The sequence below is a fragment of the Phalacrocorax carbo genome, chromosome 1, assembly GCF_963921805.1.
Source record: "Phalacrocorax carbo chromosome 1, bPhaCar2.1, whole genome shotgun sequence".
NCBI classification, from domain to species: domain Eukaryota; kingdom Metazoa; phylum Chordata; class Aves; order Suliformes; family Phalacrocoracidae; genus Phalacrocorax; species Phalacrocorax carbo.
This window is the reverse complement of record NC_087513.1, coordinates 73804632-73819227: the sequence shown is the minus strand read 5'-3', so window position 1 is coordinate 73819227 and position 14596 is coordinate 73804632. Positions and strand designations below refer to the sequence as shown.

Here is a 14596-nt window from a genome sequence, read left to right as displayed (position 1 = left end):
CTCATTTTCAGAAGTTCAGAGTTTAACCTTAAAATCAACATCAGAGATAAAATAGGACTTCAGCCATGTTCTTTTGCCAAAATCAGCTAGATCCATTTGGTTCCCTTAATGAAATAAATATGCTGCTATATTCTATGGTAATGGCCCAAAACACTTTAATAACACTATCACAAGTTGTAATGCTTTGGTGCGTTAACAGAAAACACACTTATAATTTGTAAAGAGTGTTTTGAGCTATGAAAGGGAAAAGAAAAATTAGGAAGAGAAAAGGCTTTGCTGCCAGATGCTACTTTCACACTCCAGTGTGGAGAGAAGTGTAACCTGCGGAGTGGACATTTCACCTTCAGAAGGGCAGAGAGTCACCAGCCTTGCTGCCCATGTGGGCAGGGGACTGCCAGCCTTCCCCAGCACAGCACCCATGGGGAGGAACGTGGGGGCACTGCTTTTCAGGCCCCTGAGTGCATCAGGTGGAGGGACAGGTATCACCTCTTGTGGCACCCCATGTCTCTGATGGCTTAACCTCATTCCCTTGCACACAAACTGGCAGTCCCAAGCCCCTTTGGGAGAAGCTATACTGTACCTACAGGAAGGAGCTGGAAAAAGCCACTCCACAGCAGCCCCCCAAAAGACAATCTGACTCCCTCAACATGCCACAAACAGATTGCTGCTGTCAGCCGCTGCTGGTGCTGTACGTGGCACAGCTGTGGTTACTAAACCAAACTACAGTTTCCAATACGGCTACAGGATTCTGCTGTAGTGCAGATTTTAGCGAGAGCAATCACTTGAAACAGCAAGATGTAGGGGTCCAGCTATACCTGGAAAATGCTTTAAAAAAAAAACATCTCAGTTTCTACTGAAGTGAGAGCATTCAAAACTTTCTTACTGCTTTCCTGTTTTATTGGTAATCATGGGATACTGATTTCAAAGCTTCTCCCATCTTAAAAACACATTGACTTTTAAAAATGTTTTTCTTTCTTGTATGCATGCTTTTCATTTTGCTTTTTATTTTGTTTCATTTATATGTTTGTCCATTAGGGAAAGACAACTCAAGCAGTAGCTTGCTGGCAGCCCTGCTCTCTGTAATTCTAGAGTTTGTCAGTCTCTGAGATAGATGACTCAACGAACTTGCTGCGTGTTTCTGGTCGGGTAAGGTATCTGTGATGTGACTGGTCTCTATGGCTAAGGGGTTAAAGGGACGTAAATCCAGTGGTCTGCAATACTTTTCTCCTAAGCTACCTAATGAATGGACAGGAACAGAAACAGACCATTGGTAAAAATGACAAATAATTCAGTTCTGCAAAGTGAAAGGGGCACTTAGAAGCTAGTCTAGGAATTAGGCTTAAACTCAAGAGACCAGCAGAGCTCATGTGAGTTACAAACGTAAAAGCTAGTCTTGAGGACCACTAGGAGCTACAGGTAGTGTTGCCTCCAAATTTTCTTGTTCAGACTGACCTTACAAAATCCATGGGAGTGGAAAACATGAAGAACCTCTACAAGGAGGACAGGAATTTGAGGAAACTGGGCCTAGGTATTGGGGAAATAATTGCACTTTGACTTAACCTCAGGAACAGGCTTATCCTATCCAGGCACAAGAGAATACTGAAGTTTAACACTCTGAAAGCTACATCTCCAGATACTACGGTATCTTCTATTGAGCTAAGTTCAGTTTATGACTTTGGAAAGAAAACAAACAGAACAAGCACCCTGACCTCAGTGGTTTGTTGTCTAATGCTTAGATCTACAGTCTACAGTAACTAGGTATTTTACAGTTTCAAACTGTGCCTAATATTAGCCTCCATTCATAAAAGATGCTAAAATATCCTGGCAGGCAACAGTTAACCCTGGCAAGGAATCAGATATAAGAAAGACAGGCTGAGAATAAGAGCACAAGAACTTTTAATGCCTTGCACTGTTCTTGTTGTATGCAATTTATATCACTGGCCAGTGATACTCTCCCTGTGTACGCATTTACTATGCTGTTTGTTTATTTCTATCCCATTCTGCCTTGTCAACTAGAAATGACCTAAAACTTTGGAGAAAAAAAAAGAACCATCACAAACAAGACTGTAGTAAGAAATAAGACATAAATTGAAATTCTTACATCCTCATACATTATACTGATCTGCATCTAACAACAAACCGTGTCATATGACCTAGGTACAACAAAGCTAGCAAGATTTCACAGGAGATTTTCTTGTATTAACTTTTGGGATGCATAAAATATAGTAATTTGATTTGTGGACGTAAAGGACTAAGTGAGTGTCAGTAAGTAGTTTAGTTAGTTTTGTGCAAGTCAGCTTTTCTCACTGTTGTTATTTGCAGCATTGTTCCGCATGCTCTGAGGAGTGTGCATGTTAGTGATTTGCAGCTTTTCTGTGTGTTTGTCTGTCACGACGTTCTGCTGAGGCACTGCAAATATACACTATTGGCAGAGCTCGGCATGAAGACAATGAATTCCAAAAATATCCAGAAAAATCCACCAGTCCGACTGCAGCTTTCATGTTTTATAGGAGGCCCAGAACCCCGCGGTTCTTGGTTTCAGAGCGAGTGCCCCCACAGCCAGCCAAGACCCACTCGGTGTAGTTTCCCGCCCTCCCCCCTCCCCCCATGGACCGTTTGCTCAGGGTTATACAATCTTATTTGCATGATTATATAATCATCTTTTCAGCGACATCCCTCTGAAAAGAGCAAACAACACAATAGGAAAAACAGTAGTGTAAGCCAACTATTTTAAAACCCAGTGTCTGGAATGTGCAAAGGGCACCAAGTAGGGGGAAAAAAAAAAAAAAAAAGTTTTTTTGGTGTTGTTACCAGATTTTTCAAACAGACCTTTCCGGGGAGAATTAATTCCAAACGAATGTAAGCCACGAAATGCCGCGTCCTGTGACACACAAATACTCCACAGGTTTGCTCTGTTGCCAATCTAGGGAGGGAGGCATTGTTTTGGTTATCTCAAGGTGTTTGTACAAAGGTGGCTATTTTCTTCTTTCTCAACAGAGGGTTGAGAAAGAAGAAACTCACTTTGGGGCAGCGTAAGACACTTCTCGGATGTTTCCCTCCCCAAAGTTTTGGACTCTGAGAGACAGGTGTTGCCATTGCTGCTATTTTGACACTGGTTTTGTCTTACAGCTGGTTGAACTAGTAACATGGACAACATCATTCCAACCATCCAAAGCCCCAGTTATATCACACAGAAGAATAAGCAAAGTCTTAGCTGATATATATGCCTCCACTCTTCAAGTTTTCTCTTCTTTCATACACTTCAAACTTTGTCCTAGACAGGACATTGTGTAAGTGAAGACTGTCATATTCCAATCTGCAAACAGGCTCTTCTGCTGGCTGCTAAAACTACTTACAATGTCAGTTACTTCAGCAATATTCATCTAAAATTAATGCCTTATAAATAATCAAGGAGTAATCTGCTTCTGTCTGTCAGGCTAACCCCAAAAAGAAAGAAGTGTAACATTTTTGCGAGAGAAAAGAAATTAAGGATGACCTGACCTCGCAAGTATGCTTGCCAGACAGTTATGCACTCTTTCTTGCATGACCTATTTTTCCCTCCTCACACCGCAGAGACGTTTCAAACAAATGGCCAGTAATTTAGACTGCCTGAAACACAGAAGGTTGCCACCCAAACAAGACAGTTGGGCATCTTAATGGCTTTGTCAGGTTTCCAGAAGTTTTTTGTGACTTGTTATCTTCTTTCAAGTTCAAATAGAGCTCTGTTTATCTAGTCCATAAAGGACAATGTCAAATGTCATGCTTTTCCAGAAATTCGTGTACTGGGCATGGATCATGGCCTAATATTTTGGGGCGTATCACGGTGTGTGAACAGCCCCTGTGAAGAAGTATACCTAATACATACATCTGGTATACTTGGTGTTTTATTTATAACAGAAAATAACAAAAAGAATACCGTATAGCTAAATAAACCATTTATAGCTTAAGTAAGCCTTCCTATAGCCTAAGTTACAATGCTGGAATACTTTCAACCTGCTTCCAAAAGATGCTCAAAACTATTGCCTCTTAAATTCCCACAAGATTTATAGAACGTATTTCTACTACCACAGTCCAATTCTGTATCAGTTATGAAGATCCCCATCACCTGTACTATAAACTATTTAATACCTGCGATTTTCAACCCTTTTGATTTGAGAACTCCACAGCCTTCTTAGTAGAGACAAAGACCAATGTATGGTGATATAATAGACTATCTACAACAGGCTAACTTTTCTGAGTCACCTTTCAGACCCATTAAAAGTATTTAACAGCCCCCTAGCAGAAAATCACTGAAGTATGCTATTATGAGATATAAGTCACTACAAGAAAAAGGCACAGAAATGGTCATCTTTTGCTAATAATTCACGGAGGTCAAGAAGAGCAAGCTTGAGAGAAAGACAAAGGAAAACGCAAAAAAAACCCACAAGAGATGAGGAGAAACATAGAATAAATGTGTGTGTGTAGAAGACAAGGGAAAGGACTGGGATTCTTCATGCTGCGGCTTAAATGTAAAGAGACAACAACATGAAGCTGAAGGCTGGCAAATATGAAATAACATGGAAAAGACACTGCTTGTGCTATTTCCATTGTCCAAACGTCAAACGCCTTCTGGGAACCCGGGGGGGGGGGCGGGGTGGAGGGAGGAGGAGTAATAACTGTACAAGCATCTTGTAACAGGTTCTTCCTAAAGGGGATTTCTTGAAAACTGCTAGGCTCTGATGCTAGCCCATATGGACTCAGGGAAGTTGGAGAAAACGCTGGCTGCACTTTTTCCAGGCTATTTGCATATGTTCTTTAGTATGCAGAATGTCTCTGTATATAATTGAATTGTTGTTTTTGCCTCTATTAATACATATGCAAATGAGTCACTACTGCAGCTGTGCTGTATTAATCATATGTGTGCTTCTGTCTGTCTGCCCTGCAGGCTCAGGGTCGGAGGGAGGGGGAAGAGGGAATTCAGCCTCTTTAACCTACAAGAAAACTCACTCATGCAGACAGAGGTCTGCTAGCAAACAGCAGGCCTGAGTTACAACTGGAAGGAAGATAGGCTGGTCATTTTTGAGCCTTTTTCATTTTTCATCGATATGGATGTAATCTGAAAGTTATGCAGAAAGGACTGTTAATCTAGATAAAATGAATATGCTACCACGGCTAATTCTTTCCCCTGGAGGGCTGTGGAGGGAGTTATAATCTGACAACCCACAGAGTAGCCATGATATTGTTTTACCATGTGTATTTACTGCCTGTAAATGTCCACTGTGCATATGTTCAGACACTCACAGCGCTAAATAAAATGCAAAACATTTACATGTAGCCTGTCACAATGATTGTCATTTGTAAATTGATTGGATTCTGATAAAACGATGTGGTCAAGGTTTTCATTCAAATCTATTTTGATAGAATACATTGAGTTTCCCTGTAACATTGTATACGATTATATCAAAGGCAAGTATGGGCTATTTAGATGCCAACTACAAAGCACATTTACCCACCACGAACAAGATTTATGTGAGCCGATATGTTCTGTGGTTCATGCTTTTACAGGAACTATCACAATCTCTAGCTCTCAGCAGGTATCCAGAAAGTGAGGACTAGTTGCATCCTGGTGTTGTGAGGCTTGCTTTTGAGTTAACTGGGAGGAACTTTTTCTGTTTAAAAGCATAGGGATTGCTCAGAAGTGCTCTTGGCAATCAATAGGCCCTCACCTTATTTACACAGTTTAACAAACACTTTAAAATCATCGCTAAGACTTCATAATAAATAAGAAATCTTGTAAATTTCAAACTTTTGAAGACAACTTCCCTGCACCCACATAGAGATCTTCAGCCTGTTTAGATGGTTGAAGCATCACTTACATGAAGAGTACTATGCCCCATTTTTCCAGCTGAAGAACTGGACCTTGGTATTCAATGATCTCTTTTAAAATGGCCATCTTGGCTACTCATTTGCAGAACAGGTGGTGAGTATCTAGTGGCCAACACATTCACTTACAAAGCCAGAAACAAGTGGTGGACAGAAGTGGGGAATATAGAATCTGCATGAACATAGCAATTTAAAAAATGCTTTAAAAGGGCATCCAACAAAAATGTATACATAATATGTTGTTTTATTACTCCTATTATTATCATTATTTGTGATGGCCATCAGAAACAGCACAGCAATACAGAGAGCCAATGGCAGATGGACAACTGCCATCTTTTGGTTATGCTAATGAGAAATGTCACTTTTCATGTACTTAGCTCTTTTTTTTCCCAGATGTGTGTGCTCACAGTGAAAAAGTAATTCTACTTTTTTATGCTTAAGTGGATTGCATGAGTATTATAATATTGTAATTGAACTGTGCACTAATGATTCATTCCCTACAAATTAAGTCAGAGTCCTATTAATGAGAACAGGTAAAGCAGAAAAGCAAACAGTGAAAAGCATACTGACTCTCACTGTTGAAAAGCCAGCTTACATGGTATTTAAAGGTAGACAGTGTCCAGAAAATAGAAGAAATAGCCTGCTAAGAAATGGTTTACCTTCTTGTAGGCAAAGAGTTTGTTATAGTAATATCCCAAAGAGGCCATGAATGTAGATTGCAAAGTAAATGAATAATAGGTAAAGTATTGCCGTCTCTTGGCTACAATCCGCAGAGACAATAATGGGGCATCGAACTTTTCTTCTCAGAGATAATTCTTTACAGGTCTGGCAAGTTGGCTCCCCAGTACAAGGGAAGAATAAAGCTCTCAGTATTCAGATATATCACTACAGTGTACATACAGCTTTTTCAGGGTCTTCTTTCACAGATTTGCAGTGATGCAAAACTGGAAGGCCAACTGCTTAGTCTAGTCCAAACTGGTTATGTCTACAGTTTATAGTAAGAAATCAGAAAGAGATATGCCAAATAAAAAATAAAAATTAAATGTGCTTGACGATTAATGTATGAAAATACAGTGCCATCTCTTTACCAGAGAGGGGAAGTTCTATCATCAGCGACATTTCAAATGGAAGTTAAAGCGATACTTCAGAGAAACAACCTGAACAGGCAAGTGGAGAGATGTAGCTCATCCCTGCAATGGCGCAGAAGCCAAAAGGAAGCTCATGTGTAAGAAGAAAAAATGGTATCTGACTGAGCAGGCAGTCCTCATGCTTTATTTTTGTTTCAGAGGCAACAGATGTTTTATGTAATACTCATATGACCATTGGAACAGTCTATCTTCTGATCAGTCTCTGTATACTTGTTAACTAGCTCTATCCTTTCTGTTTCCTTCAGGTAAAACAAACATGGAGACCACAGAAGATTATGTGACCCTTAGGATATCTAGAAGCAAGGTTTTCCAAAGGAAAACTTGTAATGAGTCACACACTTAAATAACAGCAACATGAACAACTTTGAGAAGCACTCAAACTCCAAAAGGGTTTAACTCTTCTCAAAATCCAGCCACTTATGTCAGTGCCTACATGTGGCCCAAATTCTTCTAAAAATGTGGTCCAGACTATGTATACTAAATTCCACTGAAATTCAGTCCTTGGTATGCATTTTCCCACACCACTGAAACTGAAAGGTTTGTAGTGGGAAAAAAAACAACCGACTCAAGTACTTAATAAAGAAAGTACAGACTAAAAAAGCTTGGCTGAATTAGTTTTCCAGATATGTTTGAGGTCGAAATCTGCTCATCATCTTTATACAAAAAGCCACAGAGAATCAATGAAGATTGTTCAAATGGCTGGTCTTCAGAACTGAGATCCAGCTAAAATGTTTTCACACCCGTATGCTGACATCGAGGTTCTCTTGATCCATAAGTGACAGGTTTGGTCATAATTTTGAACACAACCACCAATACTCATGATGTCCTGTTTCATGCTAAGATGAAGAAGGAAGACAGTTTGAACGTGGGCAGTCAAAACTTTTTGGGGTGTTTTTACAAGAGCAGATGTTTGCAGGAAGTCTGTATTATATCAGACTGCTATATTGTTTTGACAGGACACAAAATGTCCATATAGTAACACTACATGGGCAGCTGTCATTATACTTCCAGCATTATCTTTCAGTATAGTTATGGGTATATACAGCATTTGTATTACTGCCAATTAATCAGTTGTTGTCACTATTTGGTTATCAAACAAACAATCTGGGAAATCTGAACAATTCACACTGCCAATGGTGCAGATTCCTCTCAATTTTCATCAGTCGATCAGGTCCTTTGTCTCCCATTGCTAAGAAAGCAATCAGGAATTATTTTTTTCTCAGAAAAGAAACCACCAGATATCATTCTATACTGCATTTGCTCAGACTTCTGGCAACATCTGTTTCACACTAGGTATGCCCAGGATGACCGGTATTAGAATAATCACCTCAGTTTACTTTGTGTAAAACTTTTTACCTTATATCTGTGCTTACAGCTTTGAATGTTGGTCTTCAAGATGGAGGAATTTAATTCCCTCATCTGCTGCACCATACAGGAGGACATCATGTTCATTTAAGGCATACAGCAGTAGTGACGATTAATTAGCCTTGTTCAGTAAAACACAGTGGCAAGGCTATGTTCACTTTTGTTCTCATTCATTTAAAACAGATGCACCATACTGCATCATTCCTGAAGAACAAGACTACATGAAATTTACAGGGGCGAAAACCAACATAAGAAACTCACGTGCTAACCAAGAGAGATTTTACTGCAATGAGGGTGCATTTTAAAATGACACTTCACGCAATGTTTGGGACTGAATCTTCTCATTGACAGAGGAAAGTTAAAAACTTTTTCTCAAATGGCATTTATATCATTAAGTGTGGGTATGAGTGAATATGCAGGGCTGATAGATAGCTCTTTATCAAAGGGCAGGTTCAAGCATGCATCATGTTAGTTCCAGCTTCTCCAACATGGCCCCATCCGTCCACTCCTTTTGCGACATCTAACAATATAAGTTTTAGTTTCCATTCTTACTGAGTCTCTCTGTGGATACTGGAAATAAAGGCAATCATGTATGGCTAATTGTGGTGGATATCAGATGACAGAATCTGTATGCCCCAGTGGGGACTCAAAGGCAGGGAGAGAAATGGAGGGCTTCAGATTACGAGCCCATCAGTGGGAATCAACAGGGCATTTCAAAATATGAGATTACATTTTCACTGACAAAGGGTATCTCTGCCACAGGAAAACAATCAGGTGTTAGCTGTTCTATAAATACAGTGTGCATTTCACTTACAAAAAAGAAAATTCAATTTTGACAACCAGGGATAAAAAAGTACTTCCTGTTGATCTCACAGTACACCACTAAAGCCATGCCCTGACTTAGAATTCTCTAATGAAATAACAAAGACATGTTTATCGCAATACAAACAAACAAGAAAAATTCCTTGGCTTTGTCTTGACTAAGATAACGTTGTGTACCAAATTCTGCTGGGAGCAACAAGCTGAGCATTGTGTCAGGTTCTTTGATCTCCTCTGAAAACTACTGCTTTTAGTATACAAAGCCTGAAAGATGACTGATAGGGAGGATAGAAAAAGAAGAAAAGAAGGATCATTGTACTTTGCTGACCTTCTGCTGTCTGATGACCAGATGACAGAGAGTTTGTAGGGAACACTATGGTTATATTAATGTAGGGGAACGTCTGAAGTAAGAAGAGTTCCTCCTTGAAAGAGACTGTAATGGCTGTACATTCACTCATGCCATTTAAACGTGGGTTTGGACCAGTTCTTCATGACAAACATAATGAATGTTTCTTGATGACTGAAGAAACAGTCATCACTGAGCTAAACTGGATTTGAACAGAGTTTGGAAGACAGCTATGCTAGATTCAGCTCCGCTCATGTTAGGATGGGTGAAAGTCCTTTCTGAGTACTACGTCATAAAACCTTTCTCAAAGCACATCTAGCCTATCTGACTCTTTAAAATGGCATCAGAAATTAAAAGGCATGCCCAATTTCTATTAGCCAGGTTGCATGGATAGCTAAAGAACAGTTAGGATGTGAAGAAAGACAACTTTAGATCTTTGCCAGCACATACATAGCCTTAGAGATCAAGTCTGAAATTCAGATTTGAAGGAGTCTACAGAGTTAGTAATTTAAACCTCTCCAGCTGACTGGCTGCCAAACCCTCTCTTTAATTCCAGACAAAATAACATGTAGCAAAACAACACAGGTGAATTTGGTCAATACTTTCATTTTAATGTTCTTTGCACGGAAACAAGACGCCTTTGGGGTTTTCAAATTTTCCACAGCATAAACTCATCTTAAGATATTTATGAAGTCAGTCACATTTGCACAAAGCCCACCTTTCTATAAGGAAACTGTCACTGTGATAAAGCCTACTTTAATCAGAATACTTCAGCCCACCACATGCATAGATACAGCCCAAAGCTTGTCCTGAAATGAAAGCAAACCATCCTCCCAACTTACTGGAGCACTGATGCACTATTTTAGGACTAGCTTGAATGACCGCAAAAATAAGCAGAATTAAACTCAGACCTCTATTTTCTCATTGCTATCTAGCTCCATTTTTCTTTTTCCTTTTTTTTTCCCCCTCTTACTTCCATATATGTATTCATGTGTGTTTGGCTATTATAAGCACTTTATCAGTACTGACGTTACTCCTCAAAATTCATTTCAGAGGGATGACTTTTATGACTCCCATGATTCTTAAGCCGCCTACGGTATTTGTAACTCACAGAATCAGAAACTAACACACAGACAGTGTAGCTTTTCATACAAAGGCACAATAGGAATGAATGTATTAACCTCTGTGGTGCATGGAATGTGTCAGCTTACACACTGGCAGCTATTTCTGTGAAACTCAGCTAACTTCCGTTGGCTGTGTTAAAATAAAAAAAAAAATCTTCCCCAGAACTATGTCCCACGCTCTCGTATGCTGGCCAAACAATTGAAATATCTGATGTTGCAGAGAGTCTACTTCATACTGATGCCGGCCAAACTGAGTTTGAGAATGCATTTTACACACACTGATATAAATGCTGAGTTTTTCCAAGCAGGTATAAAGCTCTGCTATTCCATGCAACTTGGCAAATAATAATGAGCGGGCAGACGAATTAGCAACGGAGAGCATGGGATTTTTTTTCTTTCTACAAAGGACCATCAATCCAGACCTTGCAGAACTAGAGATGATTTCAATCTTGATTTCATTTTAGTCCCAAATTTTACCCAGCTTCGTTCTACCAGCAAAGCATACATGGCAGGTAACAAAATTCAAACTGTGGACACGGACATCACATTTGCTTAATTCCAATGACTTGACAAGGGTTGTGGGGATGATCAGAAATACCTGAGGAACATCTGCACTGCTATCATTAAGACCCATGGACACCCTAATACCTCCAAAATTGAGAATGATATTGGGAGTTTTGAGTCAGATATATCTGGCTACCAGGCCAAATCTTTAATGTAGCTCAAAAAAAAATTCTTTAGTATCTTTCCACCTGTTTTCTAATTGCCCATGTTAAATTCGTATAATCGCTAATTATATGCACTACGGCAGTGGCTAAAATATGCTGGCTACCATAAAACACTGTAGGAGGGGCCAGTCATTGCTCTGAAGAGCTTACAGCCTAAAAGGACATAATCACGTTAAGCGACTTTTAAGCAGTTTAAAAGTGCTTGTCAGGACAGAGCTTTTCTGCCTGGCAATGCATTTCCTTTGGCTGGTTTTCACCTAGGCAGCCTGTACAGCTTGCATCAGAACTATTTAATGGAAAAGACAAGCAAACGTACTGGTCTGCGGAAATTTAGAATACAAAGCTAAAAGTAGTTAAATTGACAAAAAAGACACAAAAACGTAATAAAAATTTCCCCCAAGGTAAAATGTATATGATTTGATGATTATTTTGCTTCAGATGCAAATTTTATGTGAAGAGAACAGACCAAAACCCCTGTTAATTGCATTGTGTTCAAATGGAAGAGAAAACAGTTTTTCATATTTACTTAACCTTTGCCTCTTCTGCATTGTTTTCGGACTTACCTGCAGTTGGAGTGGGCCTAAGCCTGGTGTTGCTGCGGCAGCAGCTGCCATGGTAGTTGGGATCAGCTGAACAGGGTAAGGGTCACCTAAGTAAGAGAATAATAGAGGCGTCAGCACCTTTTATCTACTCTCCACCTGCAAATTAAAGTCCTGCATTCACTCTTTCCAAAAGCCTTCTTTTGTGTGCCTTGTTGAGGCCTAATGAAAAGCTCTATTGTGCAGCCTTTTACTAACACTCTTTTCACAATTCTGGCTGAGAGAGGAATGTGAATAAAAGGCACAAGCAATTAAGGCGGAAACCTCATCCTTTTTCATGATGTATTTAGGGAAATGGAAAAAAAGTGCACATTGATCAGAAAGCTGCACTTCAAAAAAAAAAAAAAAGAAAAAAAAAGAAAGAAGATGGGGGTGGAGGAAAAGAAAAGGAAAACCGTACAACCTTGATAAGATCACAGCATTAGAAGGAAACAAATTTACAAGCTTGTCCAGAAAATGAAGTTAACCAAACTCTGCTCACTGTTAGTAAACTGAGCCTCACACAGATCAGAAATGGCACTCCCTTGACTGCTGTGTTTTCTTTTAGGTGAGAAAAAAAACAACTTGCTTTAGTTTCAGGGTTTGATCCTACAACAGGAAAAAGCATGTGAAGTTAAGTAAATCTGATTCAAGCCTCTGAAATCCCTGCACCAACTCTACTTCATGACTTGTGATTCAATTTTGTTTCCGAGGGAAAACTACTTCAGTTTTAGTAAGAACTGCATTGTGCTGAATGAGATAAAGGGACCCAGTAAAGGTTTAAGAAAAAGTTGCGGGCGTTTATAAAAGAAGATTACCTGAGATGGCAAAAATCAAGATGGAGACAGGCTTGTTTTAATGTTATGGAGCACTCACTTTTGGTCACTCCCTACATATCAGATCTATTAAAATAAAACTTCATACTAGACCACCATCAAAATTTTTCAGAAAACTGGTAAAAAATAATAAAAAACATTCTATGTGTTATACTGCTTATCCAAATGATAAAATGTTTAAGCACTTTCCACTCAAATAAGGATCACCAGAGCATTTCTATATGTCCCTATGTTCTGGTAGCATGCATGATTTTTGTAGCATTAAAACAGCCACTTGAAATGAGACTATGGAAAAGGCAGAACACTTTATTAGGAAAATCTACCTAGATGTCCCTGTACGTTTCATTACAGAGCTAGATTAAATTTTTTTCTCCTTTATTGTACTTTCTTGAGTGAACTGGGAAAAAAAAGACAAATTAAGAAGGCAATGCAGGCTGTTCTATACAATTATTATTAGTTATTATTGAATTAAAGTTTATAACGGGATTAAGCCTAAGTTACAGGAAACAGAAAAAAAAGGGAAAGAAATTTATCTCATGTTTTTTAGATGTTAGAAAAAAGCTGTGTTGGTGTATATATGTCCAGGAAAATTGATTATGTTTATTTTTCTCTTTTATAATGCAACCTTCTTTACCGAGATCTTTTAATTTAGCATTTTGATTTCCTCTTAAGAATTAAATACCACAACTTCTAGAAATGGAGGGCCAGAAAAAAACCTGGGCTGGCAAAGCATCTTAACAGACATTCAACTTTCATAAGCATGCCTGCTTATATTTAAGAACATCTTTAGTAATGCTTTGCTAATTGAAGCCTCCCAGCTTTTCAAGGCCAGCCAGACAAGCAACGGAAATCCAAAGGTCCACCCAGGCATTCCTATTCGCAAGCATTTTTGCACCAGTACCAGGCCGTAACTTCTCTATTTAGTTATTTATTATCAATGGTCAACAGATTTCCTGGCTTGCTTGGATTTTTTTTCCCCAGAGAACACCATCGTTTCACATTTCCCCATTTTCCTTTGCATTAACTGAGACATCCACTTTTCATTTCATATCATGGATTGAATGAAACATTTCTCTGACTTGTAATTTTCTGGAGCGCTATCCTGTGACCCAAGCGAAGGGCCTTAAACATGTGAACACACAGTGAAGAAAGAGATGGTGGTCAAAGTCTCAGGGTCAGTGGTGTTTAGCTGCTTCTACACCACTAGTAGCTCAAAGGCTAATCCCAGTATCATTCTGGAAGACTCCTCTAGGAGAGGACATTTTGTTCAAGAACTAGCTATGAAATAATATAAAAGTATTAATTTCTCAACTGCAAAGAAAAGAACAAGGGAAAAGTTTCTCACTAGAATGTTGATTTTACAGCCCATTGAAATATTCTGTTACAAATTATTTGTATTAAAACATTCATATTGAAAGATTAACTTCCCTGCAATATCCCACATTCCTCTTCTCTCCACACACACATAAGCCTCAGCTCATCTTCCCACAAACTCATGCTAATTCATAAATCACACTATTCTCACCTCCCTAAACAGCCAGGCAGATTCTCATACCCTCGTCTGTTGTGGTAATTCCTATCTTTTACGGTTCATTTGGTAGACATACCAAGGAGATGCTTCTGAGAGAAAAACGCGCTAGAGTCCCCGTGGCCATGTGCATACCCCATGGCCGTGTGCATGGTCACAACTACTGGCTTTGGTGGTGTAGGTAATACCTCTGGGACCCTTTAGGAGACCATGCCAGGAAGCAACTACTACAACAAGACGTGCTAATGTAGATTAGAATTCT

General features: G+C 39.2%; 1 protein-coding gene across 16 annotated transcripts in view; it reads right to left on the bottom strand.

Annotated features, from left to right (window-relative positions):
• The window catches only part of SOX5 (SRY-box transcription factor 5), a 722172-nt gene that overhangs the window by 77618 nt on the left and 629958 nt on the right, over window positions 1-14596 (bottom strand). For all 16 annotated transcript variants that reach the window (XM_064459677.1, XM_064459668.1, XM_064459692.1 and 13 more), the window contains one exon: window positions 11956-12041. In XM_064459677.1, coding sequence (XP_064315747.1) covers window positions 11956-12041 — 86 coding nt within the window. The remainder of the gene's footprint in view (window positions 1-11955; window positions 12042-14596) is intronic.